At 35.4% G+C, this 15,919-nt stretch overlaps 2 protein-coding genes across 11 annotated transcripts in view; both read right to left on the bottom strand.

Annotated features, from left to right (window-relative positions):
• Positions 1-5,272: 5,272 nt before the first annotated feature.
• Positions 5,273-8,718, bottom strand: LOC127869793 (dentin sialophosphoprotein-like). The gene is made up of 3 exons (XM_052412455.1): positions 8,704-8,718; positions 8,100-8,180; positions 5,273-7,264 (listed from the first exon to the last, which is right to left on the bottom strand). Exons 1-3 carry the CDS (start codon positions 8,716-8,718, stop codon positions 5,273-5,275), a joined length of 2,088 nt encoding a protein of 695 aa, XP_052268415.1.
• A 1,712-nt stretch (positions 8,719-10,430) lies between these two features.
• LOC127867508 (5'-AMP-activated protein kinase catalytic subunit alpha-2-like) overlaps positions 10,431-15,919 on the bottom strand; it is a 58,938-nt gene continuing 53,449 nt past the window's right edge. For all 10 annotated transcript variants that reach the window (XM_052408703.1, XM_052408700.1, XM_052408698.1 and 7 more), the window contains one exon: positions 10,431-14,858. In XM_052408703.1, the coding sequence (XP_052264663.1) occupies positions 14,764-14,858 (95 nt within the window). In that variant the 3' untranslated portion in view covers positions 10,431-14,763. The remainder of the gene's footprint in view (positions 14,859-15,919) is intronic.

Genomic DNA, 15,919 nt, shown 5'->3' on the forward strand with positions numbered 1-15,919 from the left:
TGGGTGATCCTCTTTCAAAATTGTGAAGATCTTTTTAGTCTGCTGTCTACATAGATCACACGCGCTTACAATAAATTAAAAACTAAAATAAAAGTGTCAGAGGTTTAATGTATGTGAAAAATTGTATAGGCAACTAAGTTTATTCGTATCGTGTCACTGGAGTCAAAACTGGCTAGACCTTAGGGGTCAATATACATATAGACTTGTACAGAAAATACCTTTCAAAATCATCTCTGAAACTGCAGCAAGGCTCAGAGTTTTGGTATTTCGCATGTAAAATCTAAGTTGTTCAAGTCATTACAATCTGGGTCTAAATTGGTCCTGTTTTATATTGAATTATATAGCAACTTTATGTAACTAAGTTTTACTATCTGAAACCACAAATCACCCAGCTTTGATATTTGGTAAGTGACTTCAGATTGTGGCCGTTTGTTCATATCATGCCCCTGCGATTTGAAACTGGCCACTCCACATCACTCAGGGGACGGATCTAGGGCCATCTTGACCATGTTGATATTCTGTTGTGTAGAAATATAAATTGTAACTTAACCCTTTACCACGTAGATATGTATTTTAACGCATTTGTAGTCCCTTAGAAAGTTAATTTTAAGACCTTTCTTACTAGATTCAAGTTTTAAAGGCTTCATTTCCAACCATTTGATACTGATGAGCAGCATACAGCTTAAAACCTGAACAGGCTGCGTGTTCCTTGCAGGCTGTTCTGGTTTTATGCTGTTTGCACATAGCCATTTTCACTTTGCCTCTGAGTGGGAGAGGGTTAAGTCAATCAAAATGAATACAACTCTGTTTGGTACTGAATCTCACATTTTGGCAACAGCTGTTTTGAAGAGGTGAAATAAAGAGACAAGTTAACAATAATGGAATAGTTGACTGGATCATTGTTACTGGGAGATGAGATTTGAGTTTCCTATTCAACAGAGCAATGAAATTGTTGATGAGCTCATGATCAAACAAAACTCTCAGCTGACAGTAGACAGTTCATCTAAGCTCATCTATTTTTTGAAAAAAAAATATGAGCTTTTGTCATCACCTTGGCGTCGGCGTCCGGTTAAGTTTTGCGTTTAGGTACACTTTTCTCATAAAGTATCAATGCTATTTCATTCAAACTTGGTACACTTACTTACTATCATGAGGGGTCTGGGCAGGCAAAGTTAAATAACTCTGGCTTGCATTTTGACAGAATTATGTACCCTTGTTATACTTAGAAAATTGAAAATTTTGGTTAAGTTTTGTGTTTAGGTCCACTTTTTATGCCCCCCTTCGAAGAAGAGGGGGTATATTGCTTTGCTCATGTCGGTCGGTAGGTCGGTCGGTCCGTCCACCAGGTGGTTGTCGTATGATAACTCGAGAACGCATACGCCTAGGATCATGAAACTTCATGGGTAGATTGATCATGACTCGCAGATGACCCCTATCAATTTTGAGGTCACTAGGTCAAAGGTCAAGGTCACGGTGACCCGAAATAGTAAAATGGTTTCCGGATAATAACTCAAGAACGCATACGCCTAGGATCATGAAACTTCATGGGTAGATTAATCATGACTCGCAGATGACCCCTATCAATTTTGAGGTCACTAGGTCAAAGGTCAAGGTCACGGTGACCCGAAATAGTAAAATGGTTTCCGGATGATAACTCAAGAACGCATACGCTTAGGATCATGAAACTTCATAGGTAGATTGATCATGACTTGCAGATGACCCCTATTGTTTTTGAGGTCACTAGGTCAAAGGTCAAGGTCACGGTGACCTGAAATAGTAAAATGGTTTTCGGATGATAACTCAAGAACGCTTTTGCCTAGGATCATGAAACTTCATAGGTAGATTGATCATGACTCGCAGATGACCCCTATTGATTTTGAGGTCACAAGGTCAAAGGTCAAGGTCACGGTGACCCGAAATAGTAAAATGATTTTCGGATGATAACTCAAGAACGCTTTTGCCTAGGATCATGACACTTCATAGGTACATTGATCGTGACTCGCAGATGACCCCTATTGATTTTCAGGTCACTAGTTTCCTAAAGTATCATAGCCATTGCTTTCATACTTGCAACCATTACTAACTATCGTAAAGGGACTGTGCAGGCAAAGTTATGTAACTCTGACTGTCATTTTAAACGGAATTATGGACCCTTTATACTTGAAAATTTGGTTAAGTTTTGTGTTTTGGTCCACTTTACCCCTAAAGTATCATAGATATTGCTTTCATACTTAGAACACTCGCAAACTATCATATGTTGTTATCTAATGTTTATACAAGGGATTATAAAATATTGGCGCAAAGGGACACCTGTATATGACAGAAGAGATAGAATGCAGTCAAGCATAAAAAGCATGAGAAACTCATGGAATAGAGCCTCAAGAATCTATAACAGGGCTGAAACTTTCACTTTGTTCAATTACAATTTTACACTCATTACTGAAAATCTGTCAAAATGTTCAAGTGGGAAAAATGTGAGAAACAATTTAAAGCAAGATAGACTTTGCAACAGGCACATCAAAGACAGACATGAAATTCAACATATTTATTGTTGTGTACAAGATTGCGATAGAAAATTTCTGAGACGCTACTATTTAGTCAACCATTTAACCTCAAAACATAACTTTTCCAAAACAGAAGCAAGAAGATTGGCTATAAGAGAGCATGTTCAGCCATCTCATAAGTCATTCCAATTAGGATGACATGTACATAATTGAATACAGTGAAGTTATTTCATTATTAGATTTGTTAGGAGAGCAGGATGAGGAGCAGAAATTAGGGTATAGATTTTCACTCATTTTTTAGGTTATTTTACATTAACTTCTTTTTTTCTACACCGAATTACTTCAAATTTATATTGAACTGTGAACATCTCTTATGACAATACGGTCAATCTCAACTATGCATGGCCCCATTACCAACCCTGGGGCGCCCCTGAGTCAAACATGTGGCATGGGGATACGTGCCAGCCTCTGCCGCGCTATTTCTAGTTCAGATTAGTTTGAACACCATCACTTACAGTGACTGTAATCACTAAAATCTTTTAAAAGTTTGTGTCTCCCTCAACTCTGACTTAAATTAAAACAAGAGATGTGTTTGTCAGAAACATAATGCCCCCTATTGCGCCGCTTTGAAGCCATATATTTGACCTTGAAGGATGACCTTGACCTTTCACCACTCAAAATGTGCAGCATCATTAGATACAAATGCATGCCAAATATCAAGTTGCTATCTTCAATATTGCAAAAGTTATGGCCAATGCACCATACCTGGGGCATAAAAATAAGTGAAAATCTCTGACCTGGCCCCACCCAAACACCCAAAACTTTTGACCCAGGGGCAGATCAAAATTCTGAATAGTGCAGGGTCGCACATATGCTCATAACTACCATGTGTGTAAGTTTCAAGGTTCTAGTGCTAATAGTGTAGGAGGAGATAGTGGCCAGGACGGACAGACAGACGGACGGCGGAGATAACCACAATATCCCCACGCTTTTCAAAAAGTGTGGGGATAACAATTGTCAAAAGACTTAAAGTTGAGTGAGATTAGTTACCTCAGTAATTTTGTGATACTAATCCTGGGCTAAGTTGTTCAAAACTGCTTATTAAGTAAACACTAAGTTAAATTTAGATGAAACTAAAATAAATGGTTCTATCAACGTACTACTCACACCATTTGCAGCCAATTGACAAAACATTAAATACATATTTGCAAATATTTCATTTACATACATCATTGATTCTAATGGTTGTGTATTTGGCCATTTAAAGGGATCTTTTCATGTTTTGGTAAATTGACATAATTACAAAAAGAAAATTGATTTAGATTCGCAAATTTCTGTTGTAGTAATAATATTAGTGAGAAAACAGTAATACTGAACATTTACCATGCTCTGAAATATCCATTATATGCATCTTTTGACAAATTAAAAACATGAAAATTATAAAGCGTTGCACAGCGAAACGATTTAATAATTTGGAGAGTTCTGTTGTTGTCGTTAAATTTTGTTACACTACGAGGATTGCTTATATAATGTATAAAAAACAACAATCATAGTATGAGCACGGATGGCCGAGTGGTCCAAGCGATAGACTTTTACTCAAGGGGTCAGTGGTTTGAGCCCATTTGAGTTACTTTTTTTTTTTAATTTATTCTTGTTTTTTACTAGTTTGTTTAGATTCAATGTTTACATTTACCAATATGAAACATTTAATTACAAACTTCAATACATGCCAAAATCTGTGAAAAGGCCCCTTTAAAATCAAATAAAATTTCAAAAATTTGCAATTTCAGTTGCATTTCTTTCATTTTGCTAAGATTGAACATAAATGTTCAATTTCAATAAAAATATGAAATCCGTTGGTTTAAGTTTTTTCTTTCTATACAATGTGACGTCGTCAGCGAAAATCAGTCTTGTGTACGCTGACGTTTATGTCATTTGCTTTGTTTGTTCATTTGGATAGTTTAACGTTTTTGACAGTACTTCACTTATATGTCAGTGGTAACTTAGCCAACTCTTCTTTCCTTAGGAAAGCTTGTTTACCACTATTTAATGCACGTACTTACATCAGGAACTGAAAATTACACAAATACAATCAGAGGTAGAACGGTCATGGAATATTTCATGACAGAAGTCCACATAAGCAATTAGGCTGGGCAGGGTATCAAACCTGTGATGGTCAGATTTGAAGTCAACATTCTACCAAATGAGTTAGCAAGCCTGATTTCCTATATTTGTATAATGCACTTATCTCAGAAAGATATCAACCAAATGAATTTGCTGGGTGAACCAGTGTGAAGTGATGTTGCACTTGTTTACCTGAAACCCATTAGTCATTTTGTCGCTTGAATAATGTCATTTAAAACACATTAAAAGTTACCTGTATGTCAAAAGAATCTTAATTACAGCGGAGAAAATATTAACCCTATTGTAACTTTATTATATAAATAAATTGCCCAGTTGATTTTATATTAATTTCATGTGCATGTGTCATTTTTATTAAGAACCAAACATTTTGACACTATTTTATTGCAAATGTACACAATATGAAATACAAGTACAATATAAAACACCTATGTGTATAAAGGCATAAAACTACTAAAGAACTTACAGTAATACACCCATAGTTACAAACATACTAGTATTGTAAAAAACAGCAACACATTAAATGTACTTGTTTCAAGATAATTATGATCCCAAGAAAATGCACAACCATAATTATCCATCATTAAATCACCTTATTTGAAGAGATATTTGCGACCAAATCCTTCTTAGTTGCTCTCGCCACTTGTTCCACTAGTATTATCTGCACTGTTGTGGTCCTGTGCAGTGAAATCAGACTGTTTATTGCCTTGGCTTTTACTGTCCATGCTGTCATCAGAATGAACCATTTCAGGGGTAGCAATACTATCGGCTGTTTTGCCACTCTGATTTGTCTCTTCTCCAAAATCTGAGTTATCAGAATCTTCATGTGGTTCTTCATCATTGCTATCCATGCTTCTTTGGTCTTCATGCACTGTAACACTGTCCACTGAACCCAAGATTACAGACAGCTGGTCTTGTTTTTCAATTTCATTTGCCATCTCTTCTCGTGAATCGTCTACATCATGGCTGTCTTCATCGCTCTCATTGTCATATTCAGCACCATTCTGGTCAGCCATTGAAGATTCTATTCCTTGTGTACCTGAACTCTTCCTGGCATTGGCTTCTGCTGATGCTATTCTGCACAAGCTCGGACACACCCCTCGTATAAGATCAATTAGCTGAAGGATTCCAACTGATCTTTCAAGTGATTCCGACAAACTCTTCACGTCATCCACAGAGAGTGATCTTTCTACAGACTGATTCCCAGCCTCTGTACTGGAATCACTTGAGCTTTCTGCCTCATTTCTTTCTGCTGACTCCTGGTTCTCAGTTTGGTGGTTGCATTCAGATGTGAACTGTGTGGAGCAAATTGAGTGCAGAGATTTTACTAGGTAGCAGATGTCGCCGTCTTCAGCATTTGGAAGAAAACATTTTCCCAGTTCTGTGTCTTTGTTATTTCTAGCCGCTGCCTTCATGGTTGTATCTCCACTGCCCTCGACCGATTCTTGATTAGTTTGACTAGCGCAACTTTTTCCATTTGCAGATAATCTTTCTTTGCTCTCACTTGTTTGCTCATACAATTCTGTGTGAGATGTATTATTGCTGTTTGAATTGATTTCATTTGTCTCTGATGAAACTATTTCATTTGTGGCGTGCTTACTTTTATCTGACATCTGCTCTCTCGTATTACTTTCTGTTTCCACAGAATTCAGAGGATCAACAGAGCTCTCTTCTGTTACTGAATCCACAGAACTGTTTTTTTTAGACATTTCTTGTGTTGAGGTAGCTTCATCTGGTTGTGTTTGTTGTGAACTTGTCTCTGTTTCTTTCGAGGAACTACCTGATTGATCAGAATAAGCAGGACTGCTGTTTGTCTCTTTCAAATTCAAATGCTTGTTCGTTTGTAAGGATTTTGTTGAGTCTTGATTAGAATCCCCAATGTTGATCTCTTTTGACTCAGCACTGTTAGCGTCTGACACCCTCAGTTCATGGTGCCTTGTGTTTGGTCTGGAGAACTTTTCAGTTACTGCAGCAGACTTACTTTTGGAACCATTGGCATGTTCATTAGCCAGTTTTTTTCCTCCTTTTAACAAACCTCTACCTGCATTATGGGCGAAACTTTCATCAGTTCCTTCATTTATCTGTGAAATTGTATAAGGAAGGGCCTTTTCTTTTGGAGACATCGTTATATCACTATACTCCCACGGTTTAGAAGTATTGTCGTCATCAACATCAACGCCTTCAACAGCGTGGGCAGCAGCAGTGACTGGTGACATTGCATTTTGTGTCTTCTGCTTCTCCACTGAAACGTCATTCTTATTCATGTCATTCTTATCAATGTCTTCTTCTGATATTGGCTCGGCTTCAGCATTCGTTGCTCCTGCAAGATCATACTCGGCTAAGCCAGCCTCTGATCCTAGAGTGGACTGACCAGCTATTTCCACCTGGCTCACAGTTTCGCTAAGTATCAACTGTCCACGTGGTTTCTCTACAGGATTGTTGTCGACATTTACAGCGTCTACTGTACCAGGGTCTGGACCAAACTCATCAAAGTCTGCCTGGTCGTAGTCGATGGTTGTTGCAGGGCGAGGATGTGGGGTTGTCATGGAAGAAGATAGTGCAATCAGAATGGTTATTGTCAACAATAATGTTGTGAGTTGTCTTGTTGTTCTATCCATCTGAAATAATACAAAAATATCACTTTTATGTTGATTTGTTCATGAAGATTCTACTTTAGTAAGTTACAAGCAGACAGTCAGTCATTTAACACAGATGCAATTGTAAAACATACAAGTGTCTTGAAAAAAATTATGTATCAAATGAAAGGAATGTAAAAATATACTGATGCATTAGCTGATCAAAAACAGTGAAGTATGTAAATTTGAATGTTATCATGAAAGACAAGTGTGTTAATTGTAAAACATTAAAAAAAAGGTTTATCAAAATGACCTTTTGTCAATAATAATTGTTGACCGGAATTTTCTAAAGAGCCCTTACAATTTCTAAATAATATTTGGAAACTTTTAAAAGGTATTTATTCATATTTCCTCTTGCAATACTCACTGTTGACCCCCCCCCAAAAAATTCTTAAGAGTACTTAAAATTTCTTAAAAAGATTTCATAATTTTTAATGTGTATTTCTTCATATAAAATTTTGGCAACATTCACTGTTGCCCCCCCTGAATTTGTTTAATGGGTATTTAAAATTTCTTATAAGTATCTGCAAATTGTTAAAGGGAAGTTTTTCAAATACCCCTATTATCTGGAGCCATGTATCTTACAGAATTTTTAAGTTAATATTATTTCTTTTTTAGACCATTTAACATAAATGGTCAACAATGTGCTAATTTATATATATTAAGCATTTAACTATATTCAATTTTGTATTAAAAGTATATTTACATTATTAAATTTGTACCAAATGATACAAATTTCATAATCCTAAATAAGCATGCATATGTAAACTAAAGCAATTTCAATACCAGAACTTATGAAACAAAAGGCAAAACTTACCTTTATGTTGTCTGGAACGTCAGCCTCTATGTTGTCTGGAACGTCGGCCTTCTTTATGCTGTCTGGAACGTCTGCCACAGACTGACCATGCCAAGCATGTGATTGGTGTTTAATCTCAAACCGTCTCTTGTCAATGTGTTTCTGTGTCAAACTTTGATGCTCATACCATTAAAGGGGCAGTGTCCAAAATCTGGATCAATGATAGAAACTGGCATCTGCATGTGCATATTGTGTTGTCCCACATTAGCCTGTTAAATCCACAAACTCTAATCTGGGACCATACTTACCCCTTTAAAGGTTTTTTGCTTAAAGGAATTCTATGCAGCCTGCACAGGCTGATCTGGAATGACACTGTTTACACGTGCATTAAGCCCAGTTTTCCCAGAACGAGGCTCAATTGATAAAAACTGGAATCTCGATGAGGCGACATTGTGTTTTTATCTCTGTTGTGATTTTCTTGCAATATGATTCATTTAGGATTCATGGTTTTAAACTTCTTTTTTATTGGAAGTTTGAGCTTTTGTCACCATTTAACTTAGTTTGAAATAGAAATGCACTCATACATTTTTGCATCTTTATGACCAATATAAATATTTCAACCTACAATGATGAGCACCATTTTGTTTATGGCTTTTTTGGTCTATGCCTGGGTGATAGTAAGAAGTGTATAAGGTTTGGATCTACATTTCCTGGCAATTATTTTATACTTATTAATAAGCAAAAACTGTAAAATTAAATTGTCAAACATTACTTTATCTTAAAACAATTTGTTTCAAAGAAATATTTTAAAGCAGGTTTACTCTAGTCGAAATTGAACATTACACATGAGCATATTATATGTTTTGTCAAGCAGATTGTCCCAGTCTTGCATTATTTGTCACAAACCACAACTACCCCTGTATGCCATTTTGAAACCTGACCCCTGTGTCCCCTATGTAGTGCTGATCAACTGCCAGTCCCTTTGGTGTTAACAAGAATAAGACCACTAAGAAACATGTTCCACATTATTAGCTGTCAGTCATCTAGCAAAGAATGGCCACATTTCTTTGTTCTGAGGGATTTGTTTCATGTAAAATAGCTCAAATTCCCAGGCACTTAATAAAACCTAGTAAAATTAAGGCAGTTCATATAAAAATGAATAAATGAGAATTGAAAGTCTTTCTTACATATGGTAGAAAACGCCCCTTGTTGTTAATTTTAGAAAGACGTTGATTATTTCCACTCGTAAAATAAAGTACAACATCCAACATAAATATTTTCAAGATCATATTAAATGGCAATAGGCAAAACGCCCATGGAAAAAGAGTGTTTATTGCAGCCTGCATATTGCATTCAACATAATTGTACAGGTATGTACTGGATAATGCTCTTTATCAGGGCTCCACTTCTGGATGACAGGAGTTGCATCATTTGACATACACCGCATATAATTGGGCCATGCTCTGTGAAAAGGGGGTTTAATGCATGTGCATGAAGTGTTGTCCCAGATTAGCCTGTGCAGTCACACTTTCCACCTAAACTGGAGTTTTGCTAAGAGACTTTTTTTAAACGAAAAATATCGGAAAGTGTCGTCCCTGATAAGCTTTTGCTGACTGCACTGGCTGATATGGGACGACACTTTATACACATGCATTAAACCCCGTTTTCACCGACACCCAATTGTATTAAATCGTATAAAACTTGCACCTTTGCGTTGACTTAAAAACAATCTTAAATTCAAGCTCAACATAAGGAGGGTATTTTCTGTACTCCATGGATGATTTTGTGAAAACAGTTCATGAGGCATATACAATTGCCTAAAATTATGTACTACAACACTTCTATACAAAAGTAAAGCTCTCGATGTTCTCTGTGTGAAATGTTCGTATGTTAAAATGTAGATGTGACATGTTAGCACGATTTTCGTGCTTTTTTTACGAAGAATCAAAGATACACACTGTCACCACTTGCAAAAAGAATTTGTTTTCCCTTCTTGAGTAGATACATTCTGTAATACTCAATTAAGGTCATTAACATACATGTATAACCCTTTACCACTTGTAGTCCCCAAGAAAGTTACATTTAATTAAAGACTTTTTTTGCTAGATTCAAATTTTAATTCAACTTGTTAATTTTTAATTCAACTTTATTCCAACCCTTAAATACTGCATGATGAGCAGAAAACAGCATGAAACCTGAACAGACTGCAGGTAACTTACAGGCTGTTCTGGTTTTATGCTGTTTGCACATATCCATTTTCACATTGCTTCTAAGTGGGAAAGAAAAACTGAAATGCTGGAATTTCAATTTGGTAAACTGTAAATTTACCTACGTAAAGACAAAGTAAAGGAGTGATGATGGCTATTTTATTCTCTGTCACTCATATATTCAGCATACAGTAACAAATAACGAAATATTTTACAAGAATTACTTCTAGATAAAAACTGTACATGAAATAACAACACATCCAACAGAATCAAAATTAAAATGCATGCAGACATCTGAAAATGTAAGTATTTTGTGTTGCCATAGAAAGCTTAGTACAACATGAAGTGTAAGAAACACTGCTTAGTACAACATGAAGTGTAAGAAACACTGCTGAGTACAACATGAAGTGTAAGAAACACTGCTGAGTACAACATGAAGTGTAAGAAACACTGCTGAGTACAACATGAAGTGTAAGAAACACTGCTGAGTACAACATGAAGTGTAAGAAACACTGCTGAGTACAACATGAAGTGTAAGGAACACTGCTGAGTACAACATGAAGTGTAAGAAACACTGCTGAGTACAACATGAAGTGTAAGAAACACTGCTGAGTACAACATGAAGTGTAAGAAACACTGCTGAGTACAACATGAAGTGTAAGAAACACTGCTGAGTACAACATGAAGTGTAAGAAACACTGCTGAGTACAACATGAAGTGTAAGAAACACTGCTGAGTACAACATGAAGTGTAAGAAACACTGCTGAGTACAACATGAAGTGTAAGAAACACTGCTTCTGGGGTAGATGGGGTTTCTTTTTATGTTTGCATACGCAAGTGAAAAAGTGGGAAGACATGATATATAATCCCTCAAGGGTATAGAAAAAATAATTATATTCTTTAATTAACAATATTTGTTGTCACAGTGTTCCTAATTTTTCAGCGGCTTAAAACAAAAACAAGAAATGTGTTTGTCAGAAACACTATGTCCCCTTCTGCGCCGCTTTGATTTAGTTTCTTTGACCTTGAAGGATGACCTTGACCTTTTACCACTCAAAATGTGCAGCTCCATGAGATACACATGCATGCCAAATATGAATTTGCTATCTTCAATATATCAAAAGTTTTTGCAAAATGTTAAAGTTGGCGCAAACAAACCAACAGACAGGGCAAAAACAATGTGTCCCCCACTATAGTGGTGGAGGACATAAACATGTAAATTACCAATTATATTTAAACATACTAAATTATATCTACCACTATTTGGTACAAAGTGCTACAATATCTTTAAATAATGAAAACCTGTACCTCAAATTAAATTATCTATAATGTAAATATAATTCCAAAAAGCAGTCGTAATACATTAACTGCTTATACAATTAATTTCTTGAAATCATTTCTGAATAAATAAAAGTGTAACAAAATAAAGCAAATATGTACCGAATTATGTGTTACTGAAATCTAACCAATTCCGAGATTTGTAATCAATTAAAACATTTACCAAAAAATCCATGGATAGGTAAACAGAAGGCCATGTTTCTATAGAAACCCGCTTCACAGCTACAATTCAATTACTAAATTGAACACGCAAGTTTTGTTCTATTGTTATAAAAAATCTTTAATGTTGATCTAGTTTAAGAAAATAAGAATAAGAATTAATTCTTAATAAATGTGAAACATTGGATCCCCACCGAATTCCATACGTTTTTTCTTAATTTGATGTTAACATTTCTGAGATTCTAACACTAAAAAGAATATACATTATCTGAATTGCAAACAATTGTCTTGTAGAAAATACTTTTTTATATATTATTTAAGGTTGCATGCATGCATTATACACCAACATCCATAACATACAGTATATACACTTTGAGAAATAACTATGGGATGAAAGATCTTCTTCTTTTATAATAAAATCGTATTTCTCCTTCGGTGAGTTGGTGTAAACCAGAACAAACAATCACTCAAAACATAGATACAAAATCATGAGAAGACATAAAGCCAAAGTCATGCTTCATTAACAATAGATTATTTCGAAAGAACATGCATTGATTATTTCTGTATCAGGTGTCTGAGAAGGAAAGATTTATTGCATTGCAAGGAATTTACATCTCTGCATTTTCAAGAGTGTTATAGAGTAAGTATCAACTAACAAAGGAGCTCACCTAGAAACCCAAGGAACAGAACTATTCTGATCATGTGTCTATAGTAAAACCATGTGTACACTCTTGAAGTCCTATTTTTGGACCAAGCCTAGTGAAACTTACTCAGATTTGCGACACAACATGGTGGCCACCATATTCAGTGGACCAGAACCATATCCCAATCAATTAAGAAAAAAGAAAAAAATTCATGAAGATTTTGCAAACTAATCTCACATCTCCAGCTTTTTCTCCAAATGACTTAATTTTTGACCCCACATGACCAAGTTTCATGCAGATTGGGCAATTAATTCAGGCTTCAAGACATTTCAAAAGCTTTATTAAAATTTGACCTGGTGACCTAGTTTCTAGCCACATGACCCAGTTTTGTAATCAGCCGTTATATCAATGGAAAAATGTTCTGAACATGTTTAATTACGATAAGCCAATAAATGCAGCGTCTTGAGTCTTCACAGGCGTTTTCTTCAATTTGACCTAGATTTAGTTTTTATTCCATAGAGGAATAGACCTATGTAACATGATTTCAGACTTGTCCATGATATCATTGGGACATACTCTGACCCAGTTTCATGAAGATTGTACAATAAATGCAGCCCCTAGAGTGTTCATAAGGCAGATATGATGAAACACAACAGACCACAAACGACTCACAAAAGGCAATCACAAATGCTAACCATAAGCATGCTGTGCTAAAGTGAGCTAAAAAACACATCACGCTCCACGTGACAACATTTAAAATCTTGATTAAATCAAATAATTGATATCTTCAGAATAAAATGAGCAATTCATTAAGAATAGCAAAATAACATCTTTCCAGACTTCACATTGCAACATTTACTGAATATTCCTTAAACAGTTCAAAGTACATACAATACCTGTGCTCTGATTATTAAATACAATATGGTATCCTAATTTCTTTGGTAAAAACAAAAACAATGCAGATTTCTATAAACACTCAGTTGTAAGTAGAGCTTTGTCACAAATTTGACTAATACCCCACACTGCTTTGTCAACTATATTCAAGGGCATATAACTCATGAATGTGGGGATCATTGGGAGTGAAAATTGTGTCTGGTACATGTACACTTTATTGTTAACATATATCACACGTTTCGTATTGCCATGTGCAAGGCTTATTTGAAGGGCACATACCTCATGAATGTGCAGGTAATTGGGCAGGAACAAACTGACAAGCATATGAACACATAATGGTGATGAAATATTTAAAGTTTCAATTTTATAATTTAGAGAAATGTTGATGTAGTTCACTTCACAAATTTGTAACATTTTATGCTACTGCCACACTTTTATGGCATTGTAATTCATGAATTAGGGGATAATTTGGCATGAAAAGTGCCTTTTACATCCACATTTCATGGTGATGATGTATTTGAAGTTTCACTTCAATTGCTTGAAAAATGTGGAAGTTATTTGTGCCATGAACTTAAACAAATTATATACTGACAAACCAACCAACATAGTGACTAATTTAACCCGTTCATACCTTCAAACTTGGTTAGCCAAAGTATTATTATCCAGCGAACTGAACACAATACAATCCAAAGGTATGCCAGTAAGGTATATAAAGTCTTAAAATTAGGCTCTAGGAAAAATTTGAATCTAGAACATGTTTGAAATTTGTAATATAAAGTATTTTCATATCACCAATAAATGATGACAGATCTCAAACATTAGCTACGTGGACATGTTTCTCAAAGAATGATTATATAATTGTTAACCTTGGAAAAATTTGTTCCCATTTCAGTGTTATTTTTGAATAAGAAAGTAGACAATGAACATAAAGGCAATATTGCAACAGCAGTCCTGTTTTATATACAATGAAGGTACGTTGGCAAGTTACTAAATATATTTAAATTCTAAAGCAATAATGCTTAAAAATTAATAACATGTTATATGTAGATACAAACAATAATTGCAAAGTATTTGTACATGTTAATACTTTCAATAACAATTTATTGTAAAAAAAAAAGTTTGCTTTCAAGTAAATGTTTTGCAAAATAACAAGTATATGAAATCATGATCTAGTGTAAGTCTGGAAAATGCGAAGTATGAACATTTGTCTGGAACAGTTTTGCAAGCAATAACTGGGACAAAACCAATTAGGCAATAGACCGCTTGCTTTAGGACTTTGTGCAGTAACCAGTCGACCTTTGGTGCAGTAGACAGTCTATTTGGCAAAGGTGGTAATCACTGCACTCACATCTGCAGCCGGCCTATTTGTCAAGGATGGTATTTACTTCATTCAATCAGTGGTCAGCAAAGGTGGTAACCACTGGACCCACATCCATAGGAAGTCTACCTAGCAAGGGTGGTAATCAGCTGAGCACACATCTCAAAGAATTCCAGTGTACAGTGACTCTTGGGTGGCTCATCAACATCCATTTTGTCTTCTACAATACAGATCATACAATTAATCCTTAATATGTTCACATCACATGCTGCAATGTGAAGTAAGAATAACAAACAAAAATTGTTTAACCCTTTAAGCGCTGGAACCGAATTTTAAAGGCCTTTGCAAACAGTTTGAATCCAGATGAGACGCCACAGAACGTGGCGTCTCATCAGGATCCAAACTGTTTGCTATTCTGATAGTATTCTTTGAAAAAAATCTAAGAAAATGTTAATTTTAGAAATTCAGCAGACGACATGTTAGCAGACGACATATTTCCCAGCATGCAAAGGGTTAATAATCCATGTTTCCTATGAAATAAATTGTATACAATGTCAATATATAATGATGCTACATCAGCAATTAACATCAAATGGTGCTTCTGCATAAGCGAAATAAAGAAAATCCTGTAAGGATTGAATTATTTGCTTAGACTTTCTTTAAAAAATGAAAGTTGTCATGGGTAACAATCAGCTTAAAAAGGAAATTCTAAAATAATCCAGATGCTCCCTTACATAATCACAGATGTCCCCATTTAAGTGAAAGCTGTGTCAATATTAATTCATTGGCCTGTTCAAAGTCCGAAAGAAGGTCAAGGTCAATATGAGACTGTTCACAGACAACATCTATGCAAGTATCAATGCTTTGTAGCTAGTATTATTAATATTAGACGTGACTAGGTGTTTGTTTAAACCAAGAATATGGACCTTCTGAATAAGTCCACAAGTTAGAAAATGTTGAGGTCAAATAAGGTCTGGTGATGTGTGATGATAGTGTTCAAAGTTTTCATCCATGGATGCATCCAGCTTTGTTGCAAAGATTATGACGAAATGCATCATTTTGGGTAACGCAAGAATTGGGACCAAGAATGAGTTTAAGTCCAAAAGGGACCAAGAATTAGTCTAAGTCCAAAAGGGACCAAGAATTAGTCTAAATCCAAAAGGGACCAAAAATTAATCTAAATCCAAAAGGGACCAAGAATTAATCTAAGTCCAAAAGAGACCAAAAATTAGTCTAAGTCAAAAAGGGACCAAGAGTTAGTCTAAGTCGGAAAATGTCAAG

Source organism: Dreissena polymorpha, chromosome 2, assembly GCF_020536995.1.
Source record: "Dreissena polymorpha isolate Duluth1 chromosome 2, UMN_Dpol_1.0, whole genome shotgun sequence".
Lineage (NCBI taxonomy): Eukaryota > Metazoa > Mollusca > Bivalvia > Myida > Dreissenidae > Dreissena > Dreissena polymorpha.

Coding starts and splice junctions, on each gene's coding strand:
- LOC127869793 (XM_052412455.1), bottom strand. Junction 7,265..8,099: donor ACGTTCCAGACAACATAAAG/GTAAGTTTTGCC, acceptor GTATTATTTCAG/ATGGATAGAACAACAAGACA.